The 25,065-nt window shown below is 37.9% G+C and overlaps 2 protein-coding genes across 3 annotated transcripts; both read left to right on the top strand.

Annotated features, from left to right (window-relative positions):
• The first annotated feature begins 6,628 nt into the window (after positions 1–6,628).
• On the top strand, positions 6,629–19,891 carry si:ch211-255g12.8 (NACHT, LRR and PYD domains-containing protein 3). Of its 2 annotated transcripts, none has more exons than XM_058785550.1 (7): positions 6,629–6,700; positions 10,641–10,761; positions 13,079–14,908; positions 15,646–15,819; positions 16,369–16,542; positions 16,746–16,792; positions 19,360–19,891. In XM_058785550.1, the coding sequence occupies exons 2-7, from the start codon at positions 10,643–10,645 to the stop codon at positions 19,881–19,883; spliced, it is 2,868 nt and encodes a 955-aa protein (XP_058641533.1). In that variant the 5' UTR covers positions 6,629–6,700; positions 10,641–10,642; the 3' UTR covers positions 19,884–19,891. The 2 variants fall into 2 exon arrangements, with proteins under 2 accessions (XP_058641533.1, XP_058641534.1); XM_058785551.1 differs by lacking the exon at positions 6,629–6,700 and adding an exon at positions 10,182–10,463.
• A 2,281-nt stretch (positions 19,892–22,172) lies between these two features.
• neflb (neurofilament light chain b) lies at positions 22,173–24,999 on the top strand. The gene is made up of 4 exons (XM_058785554.1): positions 22,173–23,204; positions 23,440–23,564; positions 23,735–24,054; positions 24,327–24,999. Exons 1-4 carry the CDS (start codon positions 22,179–22,181, stop codon positions 24,545–24,547), a joined length of 1,692 nt encoding a protein of 563 aa, XP_058641537.1. The 5' UTR covers positions 22,173–22,178; the 3' UTR covers positions 24,548–24,999.
• Positions 25,000–25,065: the final 66 nt, after the last annotated feature.

The following is a 25,065-nucleotide window of genomic DNA, read 5'->3' on the forward strand; positions in this document are numbered from 1 at the left end:
TTTGTTGCTCGCTGATAGCGCTGTACAGCTCGCGAAGTGCGTCCTTAGCGTTTGCACACGGGGGTATATACACAGCAACGATAACAATGGCCGTGAACTCCCTCGGCAGATAGAAGGGTCGGCACTTCACAATTATAAACTCCACCAGCGACAAGCAGTGTTTTGACAGTAACACAGCATTGTTGCACCATTCTTTGTTAATATACACACACAAGCCGCCGCCGCGAGTCTTACCGGACAGTGCTGTATCTCTGTCCGCTCGGTAGCAGGTTAGCCCGTGCAGCTGAAGGGAGCGGTTATTATGTGAGTATAGGAGAGCATAAGTCTAAGTGGACGTCCATGACATGCGGAGTCCCACAAGGCTCAATTCTTGCACCACTCTTGTTTAGCCTGTATATGCTCCCACTAAGTCAAATAATGAGAAAGAACCAAATTGCCTATCACAGCTATGCTGATGATACCCAAATTTACCTAGCCTTATCTCCAAATGACTTCAGCCCCATTGACTCCCTCTGCCAATGCACTGATGAAATTAACTGTTGGATGTGCCAGAACTTTCTTCAGTTAAAGAAGGAGAAAACTGAAGTCATTGCATCTAGAAACAAAGATGAAGTTCTCAAGGTGAATGCATACCTTGACTCTAGGGGTCAAACAACTAAAAATCAAGTCAAAAAATCTTGGGGTGATTCTGGAGACAGACCTTAATTTTAGTAGTCATGCCAAAGCAGTAACTAAATCAGCATACTATCATCTCAAAAACATTGCAAGAATTAGATGTTTTGTGTCCAGTCAAGACTTGGAGAAACTTGTTCATGCCTTTATCACCAGCAGGGTGAATTCTTGTAATGGTCTCCTCACCGGCCTTCCAAAGAAGACCATTAGACAGCTGCAGCTCATCCAGAACGCTGCTGCCAGGATTCTGACTAGAACCAGAAAATCTGAGCATATCACACCAATCCTCAGGTCCTTACACTGGCTTCCGGTTACATTTAGGATTGATTTTAAAGTACTTTTACTCATTTACAAATCACTCAATGTCCTAGGACCTAAATACATTGCAGATATGCTCACTGAATATAAACCTAACAGACCACTCAGATCATTAGGATCGAGTCAGTTAGAAATACCAAGGGTTCACACATAACAAGGGGAGTCTGCTTTTAGCTATCATGCCGCCTGCAGTTGGAACCAGCTTCCAGAAGAGATCAGATGTGCTAAAACATTAGCCACATTTAAATCCAGACTCAAAACTCATCTGTTTAGCTGTGCATTTGTTAAATGAGCACTGTGCTACGTCCGAACTGATTGCACTATGTATAATCATTTTCTATTCTTAACTGTTTTAAATTATTTTTTAAATCAATTTGTATATATTGTTTTCATTATTATTATTTTTTAATTCCTTTTTTTAATGACTTTTTCACTTCCTTTTATGTAAAGCACTTTGAATTACCACTGTGTATGAAATGTGCTATATAAATAAACTTGCCTTGCCTTGCCTACTCTTGCAGTGCACCTCAGAGTCCACACTTTGATGATGAAATGCCGTATAGATGGCTGTGAAATTATTGCAGGCTTCTGCATTTGCATCCCTTGTTCATCTTTAGTGCAAGTGTCACATGAAGAGCAGAGTTGTGGAAATATACCTTTGTCCAGTGTCTGTTGATTTGGATATGCACAAAACTTTGTATGATGGATGTCATGCAAAATAATTAGCCGAACCCAATAATAAGTACACATTTTATTTTCTTTCCTTAAAACAAAACACATAAGAGCAGTGACCATTTCCTTTGCTTGGTATGATAACACTTTGTTGAATTTGTTTCTGATCAGACTGTTCTTTGACAAAGACACAAATAAATGTTAAATAAAATAATTTTTAATCATCATCGTCTCCTGCCTCCCGTGTCTGCCGTCTGGCTATAGAAGAGACTTTAAACTGAATTGAATTTTGAATTGAATCTATTAAAAGGATAGCCCCTTGATGATCCATCTAATTTTTGAGGGGGCCCCAATAGCACATATATAAAACAATACAAAGTACAACATTGTTGGGACGTTTTTTAATGTGAATAAAATTAAAACTAAAATAATTTCAAATCACATGAGCCAATATTTTATTCACAATAGAACATAGAGAACATAAATGTTTAAACTGAAAGATTTTACACTTTTATCCACTAAATGAGCTCATTTCAAATTTGATGCCTGCTACAGGTCTCAAAATAGTTGGCATGGGGGCAACAAAGGGCTGAAAAAGCAAGAAATTTTGAAAAGATTCAGTTGGGAGAACATCTAGCAGCTAATTAAGTTAACTGACATCGGGTCTGTAACACGATTAGCTATAAAAGGGATGTCTTGGAGAGGCAGAGTCTCTCAGAAGTAAAGATGGGCAGAGGCTCTCCAATCTGTGAAAGAGTGCATACAAAGATTGTGGAATACTTTAAAAACAATGTTCCTCAACGTCAAATTGCTAAGGCTTTGCAAATCTTATCATCTACAGTGCATCAAAAGATTCAGAGAAACTGGAGAATTCTCTGTGCATAAGGGACAAGGCTGAAGACCTTTGTTAGATGCCCGTGGTCTTCTGGCTTTCAAATGACACTGCATCACTCGAGGTGTGTTGCATGTTTATTCTAACAATTCAATTCCAATAATGCTCACAAATCTGTGTTTTTAACAGTAAAAGCTTTTTTAGTGTAGTCGCACTGTTATATTGAAACACGTTTATCAATAAAACACTGATAAAAGCATATATACCCCCACTTTATTGGTATTTAAATGGTATATGTTTATGTTGAAGTTTATTCATGAACAGATGGCGCTGTATTAAGCAGTATATAAAAAGTGTTTCTGTTGCTCATAAAAACGTTTCTGTGTATTTGACAAATCTTGCATTTAATTCACATTATATGTGATGAGTATGGAAACACCGTGCGAGCGTCACTACCGGGAGCAGAAGGTATCCGCTTTTAATTCCGCCCCGACTGCAAGCGGCTGCTCTCTCCAGCCGGTGGCAGGCTAGTGTAGTGCATCTCAAACGCACCTATTAGCTTTTCAAGCAGCGCAAAGTTGATTCTGTGCACTTGATCTAATATTGTATGTTTTTTTTTTTTTTTAAATGTTGTAGATGTTGTAGCAAATTAGAATCGCTAAAATTAAGGCATATATTTTGAGACAATGGTCTTAATTTTCAGTTTTGTTTAAGAATTAAAGCAATGGTTTTTAAATAATGAAAGAATATGTAAAGGTATGGTATTTGGGGTAAAAAGCGCCCCTGCTGTTGGGGCTAAAAGGCACAGTAATTAACATTATAATTAATAGATGGCTGACTTATGCATTTGTTGACATGACATGGTTAGATTCAGATGGTAAATATCATATCTTATGTTGGGAGTCACCATGTTTAGAATGAAACCATCATATTTAAAAACATGATATTAATCATATCATATATTAAAATATAATTTGTTGTTACTGTAAATATATACTCAATTATTATTGGATCTCCTTCAGTGCTTTCAGAATCTTTACTTCTTAAAATGATTTTGTTTCTGTATTTTTAAATATATTTTTTATATTAACATTTTAATGACAGTATATTTATTGAACAAAATTCATTTTTATTTTTCTAAATAAGCAGAAAACAGTACAAACTTTGCTTAAGTGATTGTTTTGAACAAATATTAACTAATAAGCAAACATTATTTTAGCTGAAGTATTTGTATCAATACCGTGTGTCATTTACCCGATGCTGGTGAGCCTTTTACCCCGTGTGTGGGGTAAAAGGCCCCCCTTGCCACCTCATACATTTATAAGATTTTTAAACAAAATTAAACTTGAATGATTTATTTTCACACAAAATCTGTTGCTCCATTAATGTTCAAATATATATTTTTCTGCAATTATACATTTTAAGCGCAGTGAATAGCACATTTTTTCTTAAAGTGTGCCTTTGGCCCCATTGTACCCATACAGGTGCATCTCAATAAATTAGAATGTCGTGAAAAAGTTGATTTTTTTTTCTTGTAAGTTATAACTTTCATATATTTTAGATTCATTGCATGTAAAGTAAAACATTTAAAAAGTTTTTTTGTTTTATTTTTGATGATTACAGCTTACAGCTCATGAAATCAGTATCTCAAAATATTATAATATTTACGTTTGAGTTTCAATTAATGACCATCCCTACAGTATAAATTCCGGGTATCTCTTGTTCTTTGAAACCGCAATAATGGAGAAGACTGCTGACTTGGCAATGATCCAGAAGACGAACATTGACGCCCTCCACAAAGATGGTAAGTCACAGAAGGTCATTACTGAAAGGTGTGGCTGTTTACAGAGTGCTGTATCAAAGCATATTAAATGCAAAGTTGACTGGAAGGAAGAATTTGGGTAGGAAAAGGTGCACAAGCAACAGGGATGACTGCAAGCTTGAGAATACTGTCAAGCAAAGCTGATTCAAACACTTGTGAGAGCTTCACAAGGAGTGAACCGAAGCTGGAGTCAGTGCATCAAGAGTCACCACGCTCAGACGTCTTCAGGAAAAGGGCTACCAAGCCACTTCTGAACCAGAAACATCATCAGAAGCCTCTTACCTAGGCTGTGGAGAAAAAGAACTGGACTGTTGCTCAGTGCTCCAAAGTCCTCTTTCCAGATGAAAGTAAATTTTGCATTTCATTTGGAAATCAAGGTCTCAGAGTCTGGAGGAAGAGTGGAGAGGCACAGAATCCATGTTGCTTGAAGTCCAGTGTGAAGTTTCCACAGTCAGTGATGATTTGGGCTGCCATGTCATCTGCTGGTGTTGGTCCACTGTGTTTTCTGAAGTCCACAGTCAACGCAGCCATCTACCAGGAAATTTTAGAGCACTTCATGCTTCCTTTTGCTGACAAGCTTTATGAAGATGCTGATTTCATTTTCCAGCAGGACTTGGCACTGCCCACACTGCCAAAAGCACCAAAAGTTGGTTAAATGACCATGGTGTTGGTTGTGCTTGATTGGCTAGCAAACTCTCCTGACCTGAACCCCATAGAGAATCTATGGGGTATTGTCAAGAGGAAGATGAGAGACACCAGACCCAACAATGCAGATGAGCTGAAGGCCACTATCAAAGAAACCTGGGCTTCTATACCACCTCAGCAGTGCCACAAACTGATCACCTCCATGCCACGCCAAATTGAGGCAGTAATTAAAGCAAAAGGAGCCCCTACCAAGTATTGAGTACATATACAGTAAATGAACATACTTTCCAGAAGGCCAACAATTCACTAAAAATGTTTTTTTTTTATTGGTCTTATGAAGTATTCTAATTTGTTGAGAACCTAAATCATCACAATTAAAAGAACCAAAGACTTAAACTACTTCAGTCTGTGTGCATTGAATTTATTTAATACACAAGTTTCACAATTTGAGTTGAATTACTGAAATAAATGAACTTTTCCACGACATTCTAATTTATTGAGATGCACCTGTATATGTGCAACATGATCGTTTTATAAAGTATGCGTTGTGTGCTTCATTTTCACTGGAGGAAACAGCTGTGGTGTGATGAGGTGATGAGGCATCATTTTGGTGTGTGTTAAAGGTTGCTGATTGGAATTGGTCTCCAATTTTTGCATTATCATTTATGTGATATTCTGAATGTGCCTCAAGAAGATAAACTTTGTAGTTTGGGTCTTGAAGAAATGTTTGAATCTCTTGCATTGTACAGTGTGAATATATAATATAGTTTGGAGCTGCTGAAATGTGAGTAGTATGTTCACACTGAAAATTCAAGAAGTGAACCCGCTCCGAAGTGCCGATCTAAATGAAATGATTCTTGGTAAGCACTCCAAAGTCCCTATCTGAACAGAAAGATTTGTGAAAAATGCTCCAAAGTCACAATCTGAATAATGTTTTGAGAATCATTATTCAAATCTGAATCAAAAGTTTGGCAAACCTTCTCCGAAATTCTGATCGGAATCAAATGATTGGCAAGCGCTCCAAAGTCTCGATTGGAATCTAATGATTCGCAATACCTGCTCCAAAGCCCCAATCTAAATCGAATGATTCGCGATATGCTCTTTCATTTCCATCTTTGTTGCAACTGTATTGGAAGTGCCTTTTTCTGTTCTAATTTAGAACTTCTAAAGAAGGGGGTTTCCCAAATTACTTTTGTCCATATAGTGTATATTTCTCTCACTTTTAACATGTGCTGTTTTTTAAAAATCACTTGAGTGCAAATTACATTATATAGGATGATTGAATGTTTATATTCAGTTTGATGTCTTATTCCATTACATGTTACTGCATTGGAATGGTTCTAAAAATTGTGAACAGCAAATACTAGAAAAATATTGAAGAGTTATAAATTCTCAGTTGAAACACTGTTGATATTTGAAATCAACACCCATACAGACACACTCCTCTCTTCATTTCAATTCACGAAAACACAATGCAAACTCTCCTGTTACTATAGCTAACATTACTACAACAACAGTACTGTATATATTTGGTGTCATTTGAAGGCACCTTGATTAAAACAGCTCCAAGCTGATGTGAAGCGCATAACATTTGAACTGGAAGTCACGATAGGCTGCCTGTTCACAAAATACAGTCTGTTGCGCACAGCCCTCACTAAAACCAAAACCGAAAGTAACAGACTACTGTTTTTCATCGACGTTTTGGAGAGCGTTGAGGAAAAGAGTGATAGAAATTCACAGTAAGTTCGTTTTCTCATTGTCTGATAGCACACTACATCATGGAGACATCTGTTTAATGTAAAATTTTGAAATTACACTGTTGTAGATATTTGACTAAAGTGATGTATAGTCTATACGTTGTATCTCCATCTCACTTGATTCAGGTAGACGTAGATTGTGGAATTTATTCGCTAAATGTTTGTTTCAAGTTTGACGGTTTTTTTTAAATACGTTTTTATGATGTTTTATTATTTCAAGATGTCTTTAAGAAGATTTAGCACGTAACAAGAAAAACCTTTTTGTTAATGGCTTTGTAAACAAACAATGTTGGTGGAGGATGTTGACCTCATTTGACAGCGCATATTGACAAAGAAAATGAAATAGTGTCAAATTGTTACACAGATTTGACGCAGCTAAAGTGTTTTTGAAAAAGTTTAAATCAGACATAGATAAAAGCTTTTCTTTTTGTGGAAACCTGATATGCATATCTTCTGCGATTTGTCCTCACACACAGTTATTTTGGATTTAATTCTGTAATGTTATTAATCGCAGTGTGTTCCAGGGTTTCTCTTTGTTTTTAAAGGATGTAGTACTGTTTGGCTTCTTTAATAGGCTATATAAAAAGATAATATTAATGAATATTTTATTATTAACCTATTATTACTTCTTGCAAAACTTCATAATCACCGCAGTAAATTCACTCATCAAAAACCTTTATTTATTATTTTTAAAATGAAAAATATCCTTTATTATTTATTTCATCTTCCAAGAATCTTAAAGCTGTTAAAACAGTTAATTTATTTCATTTTTTTAATTTATTTTTGATAAAGCTTTTGTTTCGTACTGTTTATTTAGTGTTATATAAAACCCGAATTTCGGAAATGTTGGGACGTTTTTTAAATTTGAATAAAATGAAAACTAAAAGAATTTCAAATCACATGAGCCAATATTTTATTCACAATAGGACATAGATAACACAACAAATGTTTAAACTGAGAAATTGTACAATTTTATGCACAAAATGAGCTCATTTCAAATTTGGTGCCTGCTACAGGTCTCAAAATAGTTGGCACGGGGGCAACAAAGGGCTGAAAAAGCAAGAAATTTTGAAAAGATTCAGCTGGGAGAACATCTAGCAACTAATTAAGTTAATTGACATCAGGTCTGTAACATGATTAGCTATAAATTAAATTAAACATTTTAATTAATTAATTAAATAATTAAATGTTCCCTCGTGGAATGACCTGCCCAACTCAATCCGAGCAGCTGAGTCCTTAGCCATCTTCAAGAATCAGCTAAAAACACATCTCTTCCATCTTTAATTGACCCTCTAACTCTAGCTGTCTCTATTCTAATTCTATTCTTAAAAAAAAAAAAAATATATATATATATATATATATATCTATGGAAAGCAAAGCACTTTACTATCTATAAAATAGAATGAAATAGAATGAAATAAATAATATTATATATTTACTTTAAGTCATTTAGCAGACGCTTTTATCCAAAGCGACTTACAAATAAGAAAAAGTAACTAAAACTAAAAGTTAAAACTCTATAAATACTATATATACATATTTAAGAAAATAAAGAAATTAAATAAAAATGACAAATGTATACAACAACATTTCAAAACTACAGATTTAAATGAAAACGAAAAATAAAGCTAAAAACAATTCAAAATACTAAAACAACAAAACGTATGAGTATAATAATGATCCTAACATAACACTAAGCCAAACACCAAAAAAAACAACAACAACTACATATGTGTATAGCCAAACACACACACACACACACACACACATATATATATATATATATATATATTACATACAGTGCCCTCCAAAAGTATTGGAACAGTAAAGACAAAATTGTTCTGTTGGCTGTGGAGTTAAGACATTTACAAATATGATTAAAAGATGAATATGAGACAAAACTACAGAATGTCACATTTTATTATTGGGTGATTCAACACATAGATGTTTTACCAGCTAAGAAGTTCAGGACTTTTAGAGTTTCATCCCTCTATCTGATGTGAGCATAAGTATTGGAACAGTTGCCTCGCAGGTCTTTCTAAGTGATCAGCTGTGTCCTGTTGCATTAATTCTTCAGATATTAAAAGCAGGGAATGTGTCGTATCAGTTATATGCATTACTTCTGCATTCTGAATCTTGCATTTGATGATTACACACAAACCAGGATGAAGACGAGGTAGCCGACTTTGAGAGAAAATCAAGCAATTTGGATGCTAAAAGAAAAGAGGAAGTCAGTTAGAGCTCTTGCAAAAACAAAGGGCATTGAGAAATCAAGTGTTTGGAAACCACCACCAACAAACTGATCGGCTGAGAAAACAACAGTAGGTGATGACAGACAAATCATAAAAGCTGTGAAAATGAATCCTAAAAGACGTGTCTGTAAAATCACCAACAACTTCCAGAAAGCTGGGGTGATGCTCTGACAATCTACTGTCCTCAGGAGACTTTGACACAGAATAACAGAAGCTACACAGCAAGATACAAACCTCTGACCAGCTCCAGAAATAGAAAGGCAAGATTAGAGTTTGCAAAAAAGCACAAAGGTGAGCCAGAAGAGTTTTGGAACTGTGTTAATGGACCGATGAGACAAAGATGAATCTTTATCGAAGTGATGGGAAAGCAAAAATGTGGAGAAAAAAGGGAACTGCAATGATCCCAAGCATATAGCCTCATTTGAAAAGCATGGTGGAGGTGGTGTCATGGCATGGGCATGCATGGCTGCCTCTGGAACAGGCCCTCTCAACTTTACTGATGACTTAATGTATGATGACAGTAGCATAATGAATTTGGAAGAGTACAAAACCATCTTGCGTACCAATATTCAAGAAAATACCACCAGATTCATTGGGAGGTGATTCATATTGTATCAGGACAATGACCCAAAACACCCTGCCAGTTCAGTCAAGGAGTTTATAAGGGCAAAGAAATGGAAAGTCTTAGATTGCCCAAGTCAATCTCCAGATATAAATCCGATTGAACATGAATTTCACCAGAAGAAGAGGAGAGTAAAGGCAGAAACTCCCCAAAACAAGCAACAATTGGAATTAGCTGCATTAAAGGCTGGGAAAAACATTTCAAAGGATGAGACCAAGAGTCTGGTGATGTCTATGGGTCACAGACTCACTGCTGTGATTGTGCGCAAGGGATCTGCAACTAAATAATAGCTTTTAATCTTTTATATCTGAATTATGTTCAACTGTCCCAATACTTATGCTCACATCAATGAGTGGGATGAACTCTAAAAGTGCTGTTCTTTTTATTTGGTAAAACATGTATGTGTTGAAACGGCCAATAATAAAATGTGACATTCTGTTGTTTTGTCTCATATTGATCTTTTCATCATATTTGCAAATGTCTTGACTCCACAGCCAACAAATAATATATATATATATATATATATATATATATATGTATATATGTATATGTGTATATGTGTGTGTGTGTGTGTGTGTATTTAGCAACTTGTTAGCAACTGTCTTTTTTAAGAAACGTAACAGTTTTTAAAAAATCAAGAGTGGGGTGTAACTGGTGTGTTTTATGCCGTAGAATAAAATGTGAAAGTATCTTGAGCTTGTGTGAACCACTGACCTTATTTTAGGGGATTTAATCAAACTCCCAATCAAAAAAAAAACTAACGAAAAAAACAAAAAAAACTAATTGGCTCTGGGACAATGGAACCGGAAGTGCTAAAATGCTAACTCACTTCTGGGTTTTTGCCTACAAAGTGACATCATAGTTCCACCAGGTATGTTCTCAAATCACTCAAATTCAGATTTTAAACATTGCAGTGTTTAGATATGTTCTAAATTTTGGTAGTAGGGTTTGAAAAAAATTGCAAATACTATAGGAAGTAAATCTTAAATAAATTTTAAATTTATTTATTTGAACTTCATGTGGTTGCCATATTCTAATCTTTTTAAAGATATGGAAGGAGAGGCGAAGAGATGGAGAAGAGGATCTCCAGAACCCAGTGATGTGTCACTGAACAGTATTCCCATTCCACGTCCTGGCTTCAGTGATGGCTCAGTGGTCTTTGACCCCTGGTAAGACTAGGCGCGGTTTCTATAAAGTGCTGCATTAAAAAGAAACTAATTGAACATGTATACATTTCCTTTGTTGACTCCCCCAGGTACACTCTTAAAAAATGCCATAGAAGAACCTTTTTGTCTAAATGGTTCCATAAAGAACCTTTAACATCTGAAGAACCTTTCTGTTTCACAAAAGGTTCTTTGTGGTGAAAGAAGGTTCTTCAGATTATAAAAAGGTAAGGAAGAGCTGGTTTTGTAAAAAACCTTTGACTGAATGGTTCTTTGTGGAACCAAAAATGGTTCTTCTATGGCAGTGGTCTCAAACTCAATTCCTGGAGGGCCACAGCTCTGCAAAGTTTAGCTCCAACCAACTCCAAATCACACCTGCTTGGAAGTTTCTAGTGATCCTGAAGACCTTGATTAGCTGGATCAGGTGTGTTTGATTAGGGTTGGAGCTAAACTGTGCAGAGCTGTGGCCTTCCAGGAATTGAGTTTGAGGCCAATGTTCTATCAAAGACTATAGAATACCCAAGACGTGTCACTCGTATAGTTTTGAATGAGGAAAAATGCAACGCTCAATATGGCCGCTCAATCGCAGAAAGCCCCGCCTTCTGAATGAAAGAGCCAATCACTAATTGGTAAAGTCAGCATGTCACTGCAGCTGCCGTTAGAAGTCCCGGTTGCTATAGAAAAACAGTCAGCATTCTGAGATGTGCGTTTAGGACTTTACATTTTTAAGATAAAAGCATCAGTTTGGTGCACTTTCAAACACAACAAACTCTCAAAGCTCAAACCTCTTTCAGTGAAATTGAACAGAATAAAAAGACAGCAGGGGACGCGAGGAACAGGATGAAGAACCTCTGCTTTTGAACATTGATTCTGAAACTTGTGAATCCATTAGAATAGTTAGAAGACAGAATCATTTCAGAATCAATATATTTTTTCGTGCACCCCTAGTTTTGACGGCATGGCAATAACTCTTCCTCTTCTCCAAAGCAGATGGCCTCTCCCACTTTGTCGCATCCGGAGGCCGGGTTTATGTAAATTTCAGGGTTTGTGATGTCACCAACCCAGGAAGTAGCTCACTGTAGTCCCTACCAGTCGTATTTGTAGGCATTAAATGCCATAATTTTAAAAGACAAAGGCCTGGTTTCACAGACAGGGCTTAGACTAAGCCAGGATTAGGCCATAATTCAATTAGGATATTCAAGATATATTTTAAGATCAGTCAGTGCAAGTTTTTTTTCAGCTGAAACAGCTCAGACTTACATTTTAGCCTGTGACTAGGCTGTAGCCTTGTCTGTGAAACAGGGGGAATATATCCACTTGCATTGAACTTTCAGCATCGTAACTTTGCAGATATTGTTTATACTCAAACAGCAACATTACACATTAACTAAAGTTAAAAAAATGAAATCACAGTCAACCACCCCTTTAATTTTGGCAGAAAAGATGCACAACGACTTTTCATTTTCTGTGATAACAGGTTTACAAATGCTTCTCATTACAGATTTATTGAAATGCTGTAATTGTCTGTCCACAACATCACAACGCACAACATGTTGGAAATTATGTGAATGTGAAAATAAAGTTCACTAGGAGAATGTTTTCCTCAATTAACTTTAAACTTGTATTGCATGCAGAGACGGAGTGTGCTGCATTTACTGTTAAACAAGCCTCTGAAAGACACTGAAAACACTGTATCATGAGCAGCATGCATGTAAATGAACACAGTGTTGCACTTTACTCTGAAACATGTAGCACAACAGACAATAAACATTTAATTTATATGGCAGCCTATTGCGATTTTTATAATTGTATTAGGGGGTGTCTACACAACAATGGTACTTAAAACAACTATTTTTTTCCTTTGCATTTTGAAAAGTTTTACATGCAGATGAATTTCCATGAATCCATGGAAACGACTTAAAACGCTGTATTGTGCATACCAGGCCAGTAGTTGGCGATGTGACTTTGTAAAGAAACACTCTGAGCATGTGCACATATGCATTCCTAGATTGAACATGTAATACACATGAGCATGATCATTTTCACAAATACAAATTTTCTTAGTTTACAGATAATGTTATTGTTTTCAAAAACTTGCACTTTGGAAAACGTTTTCAAAAGTTTGCATCTTCAGAATAAAATAGACAAAATAGACTGTGGTAGCTAATTAATATAAAAGACTGGTGTTTATTTTTATTATATCTTTTATTATTGTTTATTGTATTACATATTTTGCACTTATAAAAACAGTAGTAAAATTACTTCACTAAATCTACCTTCAGATTGTAATCAAGGAATGTGGTTTCTCTTGCTGTTTCTTCAGTGTGGAAAGAGATGCTCAGTCCAAATCCAGTCCTGCTGGTTCTCCTCCCCACAACACTGTAACAGCTGATTTGCTCAATGAGAGACACAAAACAAGCATGAAGAGCAAGTATGAGTGCTTATTTGAGGGAATTCAATTACAAGAGAATAAAACCCTCCTGAACCGGATTTACACGCAGCTCTACATCAGAGAGGGAGAGAGTGAAAGTGTGAATGAAGAACATGAGATCTTACAGATGGAGAAAAATTACAAGATGCTCCAAGAGACTCCAATTGACTGCAATGATATCTTTAAACTTCTGCCGGGATGTGAAAAGCAGAAAAAAGTCAAGACTGTTCTTACTAGCGGCATTGCTGGAATTGGAAAATCAGTCTCTGTGCAGAAGTTCATTCTGGACTGGGCCGAGGGAAAAGCCAATCAGGATGTAGATTTCATGTTTGTCCTTACATTTAGAGAGCTGAACTTGTTTAAAGATCACCAGTACAGTCTTTACAAACTTCTGGTGGACTTTTATCCTGAACTTCAAGATCTGGACTCAAAGATTCTTGAGGAGTGTAAAGTTGTGTTCATCTTTGATGGCCTGGATGAAAACAGAATTATACTGATGTTTTCAGAAAATGAGAGCGTTTCTGATGTGAATGAGTCTTCATCAGTGGGTGTGTTGATGTCAAACCTTATCAGAGGAAAGCTGCTTCCCAATGCTCTCATCTGGATCACCTCCAGACCAGCAGCAACCAGTCTGATCCCCTACAAATACATCAACCGTCTGACAGAAATTGAGGGATTCAGTGATCCTCAGAAGGAGGAATATTTCAGGAAGAAAATCAGTGATGAGCATCAAGCCAGCAGAATCATCTCACACATTCAAGGATTAAGAAGCCTCCACATCATGTGTCACATACCCGTCTTCTGCTGGATCTCAGCCACTGTGCTTCAAAACATCCTGAAACAAAATAACAGTGCAGAAATCCCTAAAACTCTGACTGAGATGTACATCCACTTCCTGCTCACTCAGATGAACATGAGGAATCAGAAGTATGAAGAGACTTGTGAGAGAGATCCAGAGGAACTCCTGCAGTCCAACAAAGACAAGATTGTGAAACTTGCTGGACTGGCTTTCAAGCAGCTAATGAAGGGTAATGTGGTGTTCTATGAGGAGGACCTGAGAGAGAGCGGCATAGATGTCACTGACATCACAGTGTATTCTGGGATTTGCACTGAGATCTTTAAGGAGGAATCTGTGATTCATCAGAGGAAAATCTACTGCTTCATTCATCTGAGCTTTCAGGAGTTTTTCGCTGCATTTTATGTTTTCTACAGCTTTATAAATGACACTTCAGATGCTCTGAAAGTGTTTGATTTGCTCCCAAATTTCCATAAAGGAGCGATAGATATGGCTCTTCGGAGTGAGAATGGACACTTGGATCTTTTCTTGCGGTTCCTGCTGGGCATCTCGCTGGAGTCCAATCAGGGACTCCTACAGGGTCTGCTGACACACACCGAGAAGAGCTCTGAGAGTATCAGTACAACCGCAGCTTACATTAAAGACAAAATCAAACTGGAACAGGGTCTCTCGGCTGACAGATCCATCAACCTTCTTCTCTGTTTGCTGGAGATGAATGATCAGACTCTGGTTACAGAGATTCTGGAGTTTATGAAATCAGACAAAGACTCACAGAATATACTCTCTCCGTCTCACTGCTCAGCAATCGCCTATATGCTCCAGATTTCAGACAAAGTTCTAGAGGAGCTGGACCTCAAGAAATACAACACATCAGATGAGGGCAGAAGGAGACTGGTACCGGCTGTGATGAACTGCAGAAAAGCAAAGTAAAGAGTCAAATATCAATTTGCTTCAAATGAATTCTGTTGAGTGTTTCTGAATTTTCTGTTGCAATTTAAAGCAATCCATTCTAGTTGGACTGCTTTCAATATTGTGGCAATATTATAAATATGTACACACACAGCTGTTCAAAAGTTTTAAAGAAGTTTCTTCTGCTCATCAAGGCTACATTTATTTGATCAAAAACTCAGAAAAACTGTAATATTGTGAAATATTATTACAATTAATTTTTTTTTCCAGTTTTCCAATTTAATATAATTTAATTTAAAATAGAATGTACTCCTGTGATGCAAAGCTGAATTTTTAGCAGCCATAACTCCAGTCTTTATTGTCACATGATCCTTCAGAAATCATACTAATATGTTGATTTATTATCAGTTTTGCAAACAGTTGTGCTGCTTAATATTTTTTTGGAACCAGTGATACTTTTTTCAGGATTTAGATTTTTTGGTGAAATAAAATTTAAAAGCATTTAATAAAAGCATAGAAATCTTTTCTAACAATAAAAGTCTTTACCATCACTTTTTTATCAATTTAACACATCCTTGCTGAATAAAAGTATTAATTTCTTTTAGTAAAAACGAAAGAAAAAAATTCACTAACCCCAAACTTTTGAACAGTAGTGTATTTGTTACAAATTATTTCTGTTTTATATAATTGATTATTAACTACCTGTTACAAATGTCCATTACTTCAACTGAAATGGTGTTTTACTCTCTTTCAGTCTTGCCTGCTGTAATCTCACAGATCAGTGCTGTGAACTCGTGGGGTCAGCTCTACAATCATTAAACTCACCCCTCAGAGAGCTGGACCTGAGTAACAATGACCTGCAGGACGCTGGTGTGAAGCTCATCTGTGACGGACTGAAGAGTCCAAACTGTCGGCTGGAGATACTGAGGTAAGAGTAATACCTGTAGTATGCGTTGTCTTTATGTCTGCCATTATGCCTGTGTGCATTGCTTTGTGATATTTTACTTGACCTGCAGAGGACAGCACTGAGTTGTGTTATCCTAATACTCACAATTAACTTCTGAACTTCTTCCATTTGTTTTATGGCCATTTTCTATCTTCTTTGAGTACTTTAAAAAAAACAGCAGCCCAGCTGTGACTGTTGATACCTAGTGGACCCACCGATAAGTGCATTTGTGTTCAGACAGGCAAATGTGCGTAAGGCTAGATAAGGTAGACTGCATAGTCCCTTTACATCATGTATACTGTGCGTGAGATGTAACAGCAAACTGACATCTCTGAAACATACTCTTGGCTTATTTTGGCTCTTTGGTTTTTAGTAAGTTCAAGTTCCGATAAATGATTCTTGCCAGAATAAATTAGTAATAAACTCGTCAGTATTAACAGATATTTTTCTTTTATCATAGGATTCAATATTCTAATGCAGTTCTTATGCAACCAGAAATCTCAATCTCACTTTTAATTCTTCTTCTTCTAGGTTATCTGGTTGTATGGTGACAGAGGAAGGCTGTTGTCATCTGGCTTCAGCTCTCAGTTCAAACCCTTCACACCTGAGAGAGCTGGATCTGAGCTACAATCACCCAGGAGAAGCAGGAGTCGAGATGTTTTCTGCTTTGTTAGAAAATCCAGACTGCAAACTGGAGAAACTCAAGTATGTTGGGTTTTAGGTCACATTTTTTGGCGAGATTTTTTTGCCACCTCTACCCGATAAATGTTGATCCAGCTCTTTGTTTTGATTCTGATTCAGATTTTTGTCCGATTCTGATAATTATTGATTCAGCTTTTTGTTTTTTAAAACAGGTGTGAGAAAATGCACCTGAGTCTTAAAATAACTTTTTTGTTTGTATTTTATAGTTCAGACCATTTTGGAGATTTCAGGATCAAACCAGGACTACGAAAATGTAGGTTCTTTCTCTTTCACACACATTTAACATACAGTGCCCTCCACTAATATTAGCACCCTTGGTAAATATGAGCAAAGGCGGCTGTGAAAATAAATCTGCATTGTTTATCCTTCTGATCTTTCACTCCAAAAATTCACAAAATTCTAACCGATCATTGAAGTAAAACAATTGAAAGTGGGGAGAAAATCTCATGATGAAATAAATGTTTTTCTCCAATGAATGTTGGCCACAATTATTGGCAACCCTAGAAATTCTTATGAGTAAAATATCTCTGAAGTATATTCCCATTCATATTTACATTTTTTTTTAGCACACCAGGGTGACTAGGAGCATGAAATTGTTCCTGTGTCACAGGATTATAAATATGAGGAACACAAAGGCCAAATTCCCTTAATCATCCATCACAAGGAGTAAAACCATAGAATATAGTTCTGATGTGCAGAACAAGATTGTTGAGCATCACAAAATAGAAAGTGGCTGTAAGAAAAGAGTTTAAGTATTGAAAATCCACATTTCCACCATCAGGGTAATAACTAAGAGTTTCCAATCAACTAAAGATGTTAAAAATCTGCCTGGAAGAGGACGTGTGTCTATATCGTCCTAATGCATGGTGAGAAGGAGAGTTTGAGTGGCCAAAGACTCTCCAAGGATCACAGCTGGAATTAATCTGTTGGAATTGATAAAATTGTAGAGATTAGTTGAGTCTTGGGGTCAGAAACCTAAAAGAATATATATCAAACATCCCCTACATCACCACATGTTGTTCAGGAGGGTTTCAAGGAAAATTCTCCTAGCTCATCCAAAAACAAACTCCAGCATATTCAGTTATCAGACACGACTGGAACTTCAAATGGGACTGGCTTCTTTGGTCAGATGAAACTGAAAAAAAAGCTTTTTGGCAGCAAATCCACCAGATGAGTTTAGTACAAACGGATAAAAAAGTACCCCATGTCCACGGTTAAATATACTGCTGGATCTTTAATGTCGTTGGCCTGTTTTTCTGCCAGAGGTCCTGAACATCTTGTTCAGATGTATGGCATCATGGATTCTATCAAATACCAACAGACAAAAAATCAAAACCTGACTGCCTCTGTTAGAAATCTTATAATAGTTTGGATCTTTCACCAGGACAACAATCCAAAACAAACATCAAAATAAACACAAAAATGTGTCACTGAGCATAAAATGAATCTTTTACCATGGCTGTCCCTGTCCTCTAACCTGAACCCTACAGAAAATGAGTGGGTGAACTGAAGAGAAGTAGTACTAACATGGAGTTATGAATCTGAAGGATCTGGAGAGATTCTGTATGAAGAAAATGGTCTGTGGTCTCTTATCGGGTGTTCTCCAAACTCTTCAGGCATTATAGGAGAAAACTCAGAGCTGTTACCCTGGGAAAAGGATGTTGCAATAATTGGGTGCCAATAATTGTGGCCAACATAAACTAGAGAAAGCATTTATTTTACAGTGAATAAAATACTTTCAATTGTTTTACTTCAATGATAGGTTGGAATTTTGTGAATTTTTTTAAATAAAAGATAAAAAGCATAAATAATGCAGATTTATTTTCAGAGCTGCCTTTGCTCGTATTTACCAAAGGTGCCAATATTAGTGGAGGGCACTGTATATGTTAGTATGATCTATATCTATATCTATTCCACCTGCATGCTGACAACAAACACCTGAAGCACATGCACCAAATTCGTTTATTATTTCTCCTGCTTAGCCCATTGTGAAAGAACGGTCAAATATACACCATTATGTGTCAAAATACCCATCTTGGTAAGCATTCACATAAATGTAGTTGGTTATGTCTTAAGTCAATGTAAACAGTAGGAAGAAAATAGGATGTGTGTCAATATATTGGATCTGTGCATTAGGTCTTAAAGTGACAGCAGCCGGTTGGTGCCGATAGCCTTGTGGTCCTGTTACATTAAATGCAAAAAAAGCAATTTATTTGTGTCAGCATACTGTTTTACTTTCAGTCAGAGAAACAGAGGGAGCTCACAGACAGAAAATCTTGAGTTATTTGAGTTAACACAAAGTATATGAAATTTATGACACATGTGGATGCAAAATTCAACAACAAACACAGTTTGTATCAACAAACACACGGAAGAGACAGATCAAATATGAAACCAAATAAATGCACTATTATAGTCATATATGATTTGTCTAAGTTCTCCAATTATTTTCATAAGCATAACATGTTTTTATTACAGTGATCATTTTAAGTGTATTAAATGATGCTAGCTGGTAGCTTAAAAATTAAAACATGGGAAATGAGAAGTGGTGCCGACTATCTTCTAACTATGATAAGCTCTGCTGTTGAATACCCAAGGCATTCGGCGGGCCGAAAATCCCTGGCCGTTGGCCCTGAGGAAGCCCCGATGAGGCATGATAAAGCCCAGGAAGTGACAGTAGAAATGTGACTGGCCCTGGCACATGCTCGCTTTTGACCAGACAGTGGAAACGCAGCTATTTTGACACTGATGAGACATCGCCCTCAATGTTTATGGTGGTTGTGACCCTGTATCTTTTGTTCTACTTTCTCTTGTATTCAGATGCCTGTAATCTTACACTGGATCCAAACACTGCATACTCTCATCTCACTCTGTCTGAGGGGAACAGAAAGGCAACACATGTGGAAGACGAGCAGCCATATCCTGATCATCCAGACAGATTTGAGCACCAGGAGCAGGTTCTGTGTAGAGAAACTCTGTCTGAACGCTGTTACTGGGAGGTGGAATGGATTGGGGGGGCTTATGTTGCAGTGACACATAAAGGAAATAAAATAAAGAAAAGAGGGAACGACTGTAGATTTGGGTGGAATGATAAGTCCTGGAGTCTTTTCTGTACTCCTGATGGATATAGTGCCTGGCACGATCACAAGAAAACAGATGCCAATTTCCCATCAAAACCCTCAAACAGAGTAGCAGTGTATCTGGACACACTGGCTGGCACTGTGTCCCTCTATGACGTCTCTGACACACATACTCTCTCACACATATATACATTCAAAACCAAGTTCACTGAACCGCTCTATGCTGGGTTTGCAGTTTATGGTTCAGTGTTTCTGTCAAGGTGAACATCCTCCTATCATTACCAAAAGTAACTAACTGAGTAACTGCGAAACTGTAGCAACAATTTCTTGTATGTTCAGACTTGTATAAAGACAAAGTTTATTTGTATATATATATATATATATATATATAATGTAATACCACATTAGTCAGAGTTAGTTTTTCCCAAATATCAGCATTATATATAAATGAGGGCATCACATGTAACATGGTGGAATACGTCCTGCCTTCTAAGTAAAAGAGCAAATCATGAATTAAAGTCACTGGCTGCATCCGAAATCGCATACCCTCTTGACTCACAAGAGCAAAAAGAGTACATTCTATAGGAATGTGTGTAGTATCAATGTAATCTGGACATACTACATTTGCCATGTTGTCATTGTCACATGATCTACCAGGGTCAGTTGCGTGGCGTCAATGCCATTCATTAATCTTCTCCCGTGGCCTCATGGGATATTGAAGCGTCCACTGTATGCACACTTCAGAATCACGTCTGAAGTTTGAGGTGATCTGGGTAATCTTTGCCTACTCTTTTACATACCGTACTTCTTTTGTCACATACTGTTTTTCGCCTACTATACAGTAGGGACGTATGCAAAAACAGATGTAGCCACTGATTAGAAACTCCTGTTGCCATAGAAACAGTCAGTGTCTTGAGAGATGCACGTTTAGGACCACACTAACCATCCTGAAATATAAGCCTTTTTTAATGATATTTGAGCACAGTTCATTTCAGATTTTGTTGCTGAAATATGTTATTTAAATTTGAGTGAACAAATACATTATTATTTAAAATATTTTATTAAGCTTACTGTCCTCATTCACTGTATCTTGTTTAGATCTACTAGTATCTTAAATTTTTTGGCTTCATTAATTTGTGCACAGCAAAAGATCAAATTTGTCTCCATTCAAGGTCTTTGTTCTTTGCTTGATGTTTATTGAACACACTGCATGTGTTCAATAAACTCATTTTCAAACATAACTTTTTCTTCTGCCAGTTGCACCTGTCTTTGGCCTGAAATATTGTTTTTAAGGAACCATTTTTATTTAAGGATCCAGTTTTCAGATTTCTCAATGACTCTGCGTTGTTTCAATTCACAGTGATGAAAATGTAATATGGATTTTTTTTTTTTTCACAATACCTTCAACCACCACTAGAGAGAAGCATTTACTTGTGTTAGTGTTTCTGTTAATGGTTATATCTAGTTTGTAGTCAGATTTGCCTTTAGGGCCCCTGGTGACTGAGAAATTTCAAAGGCCTGTGCAACTGAATATACACAATTGCACAGACCATTAAAAAAAAAACGACTTTCATACACCCCGATTCCTTTTTAAGAATGTGAAAATATGCAGATTTTAGATTTCAGTGCTAGAACAGTTTAAAGCCTGAAACCTGTTATAGGAACTAATACAAAAGGATTTTGTTTAAACAGCTCCTTGTGGCCTGTATCCCCTGTTAGTGGTGTGCAGTGAAGCCACACATGATGTCCAGACAACCGTGGTGTGGTCGAGTGCATCAAGTAAAGACTTAGAAAAATTACAATTAGTCCAGAATAGAGCTGCGTGACTAATTTTGAACTGTAATAGAAGGGTTAATATTATGAGAATGCACAAAATTCTAGGTTGGCTACTGGTGAAGGATCGGGTAATTGTTTCTCTGCTTTGTTTTATAAGAAACATTTCAGTATTGAGAGTTCCAAGTGTATTGTACTGTCAACTTTTGTATAGTAGTGCTAGTCATAATTTTAACACCAGGCATGCATCAAAAGGATATTTTTTGCTTCCTGTTTCAAAAACTAATGCAAAGCAACGGACTGTAATGTATAGAGGAATTAAAATATGTAATGAAGTAAAATGAGGTTTAAAAAATCGTTAAAGAAATATTTAATGGTACAGTACTAAGTAAATTGTTGATTTTGATGTTATGAATGAATGACATACCATGATAGTGGCTAATGGGGATCCAAATAAATAAATGACGACTTGTGTTTTTCCTCTACAAGCTCTTGAAATCTTTGTCCTCATTGCCCTTTTTGCTGTGCTCACTCTCTCGTTCGTTCTCGCATTGCCAATCCATTTCTGTAATTTCCCCTTCCACTCCCCGAGAACCCATCCCAGCCTGGACAGGAAGGTAATCGATTCATGCTGTCAGTAAAAAGCTCTGCGTCAGAGTCTCGCCTCCTGCTATAAAAAGCCCTGCCAGTGCCGCTGCATCCTTGCAGACCTCTCTCCACAGCAGCAGCAGCAGCAGCACTGCGGAAACCGTCTCTGCTCTCTTCTCTCTTCTCTCTTCAACAAACATGAGCTCCTTGAGTTACAACCCCTATCTGCCGTCTGTGCAACGGAGGAGGGTGGTGGTACACAGCGGGACGCCCTTCAGCGGAGGAAGCAGTCGCTCTCGCTCCGTCTATTCGACCTATTCATCCCCGTCCCGTGCCTCGGTTCTGTCCTCCTCAGCAGGTCTGCAGCTTTCTGCTGCATCGGCAGATCTGGACCTGAGCCAGGCTACTCACCTGAGCTCGGAGTTCAAAACAGTGCGGACGCAGGAGAGGGCTCAACTTCAGGACCTTAATGACCGCTTCGCCAGCTTCATTGACCGCGTGCATGGCCTGGAGCTCCAGAACCGTTCCCTGGAGGCAGAGCTGATGTTATTGCGCCAGAGGCACTGCGAACCCTCCCGTCTTAGGGGGCTCTACGAGCAAGAGGCGAGGGAACTCCGTGCGGCGGTAGACGAGGCCCGTAGGCAGCGCCAAGCGGCTCAAGAAAGGCGGGACCGACTGGAAGAGGCGCTCAAGGCCTTGCAGGGTCGCTACGAAGAAGAGGTCCTGGCCCGTGAGGAAGCCGAAACACGGCTGGTGGATGCCAGGAAGGGAGCGGACGATGCAGCGTTGGCCCGCTCTGAGCTTGAAAAAAGGGCTGACAATCTTCTAGATGAGCTGGCCTTTCTCAAGAGGCTCCATGAAAGTGAAATCGCCGAGCTCCAAGCCCAGGTGCAATACAGTGCCCAGGTGTCCGTTGAGATGGAAGTGGCCAAACCGGACCTCTCTGTAGCTCTCAGAGATATCCGAGGTCAGTATGAGCGTCTGGCGCAGCAGAACATCCAGGCTGCGGAGGAGTGGTTCCGTGGGAAGGTGAGCACCATGACGGATGACACGGCCAAACACACGGAGAACATCCGCACTGCTAAAGACGAGGCTGGGGAGTACCGTCGCCTGCTGAAAGCTCGAGACCTGGAGATCGAAGCATGCCAGGGCATGAACCAAGCTCTGGAGCGACAATTGCAAGAAGTCGAGGAGAAACAGAGTGCAGAGATCGCCGCCCTACAGGTCAGAATGATAACTACATGTACAATATACATTTATGCATTAGGCAGATGCTTGTATCCAAACTGACTTACATTGCATTCATAGTACACATTTTATCAGTTCTTGCTTTTCCTGGGAATTGAACCCATTACCTTGGCATTGTTAGGGCCATGTCCCACTGTTTCAGCTACAGGAAAGCTAAATACTGCAATTCTGTTCTACGAAAAGTCTTTAAATACTTTTTTTGCCTGGACAGGACACCATCGGTGATTTGGAGAATGAGCTAAGAACCATGAAGAGTGAAATGGCCCGTTACCTCAAAGAATATCAGGACCTTCTCAATGTGAAAATGGCCTTGGACATTGAGATTGCTGCTTACAGGTTAGTAACATCAACAGTTTTGTAGGAAAACATTTGTTGCAATTGACAGGTATAATCTATATAACCAAGGCCATAAAATTGGTCAATCAATATGGTTTTTACATTGATTACATTTGATCTCTCCCAAACTTAAATATATCTTGAATATAAGTCTGTTTACATTCCAACAGGAAGCTTCTAGAAGGAGAAGAAACACGCTTCAACGTGGGCGGAATTGGCGGTATGTCCAGTGTGTTTTCTCCCTCCATCGCCGCCACTCCTTCTTTCGGCCGTCCCGTTTTCTCTGTGCAGGCCAGTCTGGCCTCTGGCGCCCCCTATCTTCTGGGAACCAGACTGATGAGCTACTCTGCCATACCAGATGAAATCATTGAAGCCGGCAAGGCACAGGAGGCCAGGGCAAGTCCAGAGAAAGAAGAAGAGGAAGAGGAAGAGGAGGAGGAGGTAGAGGAGGAAGAGGGTGAGAAGGAGGAGGAAGAAGAAAAAGAAGAGGGTGAGGATCATTTGTTTTTTATACATTGTATATAATTTATTTTAATTTAAGTCACTGTTGATTTATTATTGTTTATTGGTGCATATAAATGAAAATGATTTTATTTTAAATGATTTTTTTAATTTTAATTTTCTCTTCATTTAGTGAGAAAAGTTGATTATAGCTAGATTTTTAATGTATTTAACATATATAATCAAAATGCTAAATATCATTTTTGTAACACCCAGTCCTATTGCAATGCTGACATTTGTACCCTATCGTCTCTTTAACAGGTGAAGAGGGAGGAGAGGAAGAAGGTGAGGATGAAGGAGAACAGGAAGAGGAAGAAGGAAAAGAGGGAGAGGAAGGAGGAGAGGGTGAAGAAGGTGATCAAGAAGAAGGTGAAGAAGAAGATGAGGCTGAGAAGGATGACGCTGGAAAAGAAGAGGAGAAAAAGAAAGGAGGAGAGGAGAAAGAGAGTGAAGATGAGAAAGCCAAGCCAAAAGAGAAGTAAACACACCGGACCAAACCCCTGGTGCTATCTGGAGGTGATCAAACCTCGTGCATTTATCTCACACACGCAGACATCTCAACAACAACTTCACTGTGTCCTGCTGATCGATTTCAGATTCAGTTCAAATTAAAAGCAAACCATATATGCAGACAAGAATAATAAATGCAACCATAGAGATCGGCCAAAGCCAGAGTAGCCTATGCATGAAGACATGCCTTACGTTTGCGCTTGGCAAGGAAGTTGTGATTGCAGGTTGCTTGTGTTGTTTCGATTGCCATTTTATTTACTGAAATGCAAATAATATTCTTTGAGCATTGTGTCTGTATGCCTTCAGCATTAATCACACTGTCAACTGCCTATGATAACACAAGTGTGCTTAGTATTCAAAATGCCTTAGACCAGATCCTCAAAGAAAGGCTCATTGCCTACCAATAAAAACTTGACAAACCTTACTTAACTTGGTGCGTTTCTCTGTTGTTGTCGTTTTTCTGCCTACGCCAACTGTGCAGTATACAATA

The sequence above is a fragment of the Onychostoma macrolepis genome, chromosome 08 (genome assembly GCF_012432095.1).
Source record: "Onychostoma macrolepis isolate SWU-2019 chromosome 08, ASM1243209v1, whole genome shotgun sequence".
Taxonomy (NCBI): Eukaryota; Metazoa; Chordata; class Actinopteri; order Cypriniformes; family Cyprinidae; genus Onychostoma; species Onychostoma macrolepis.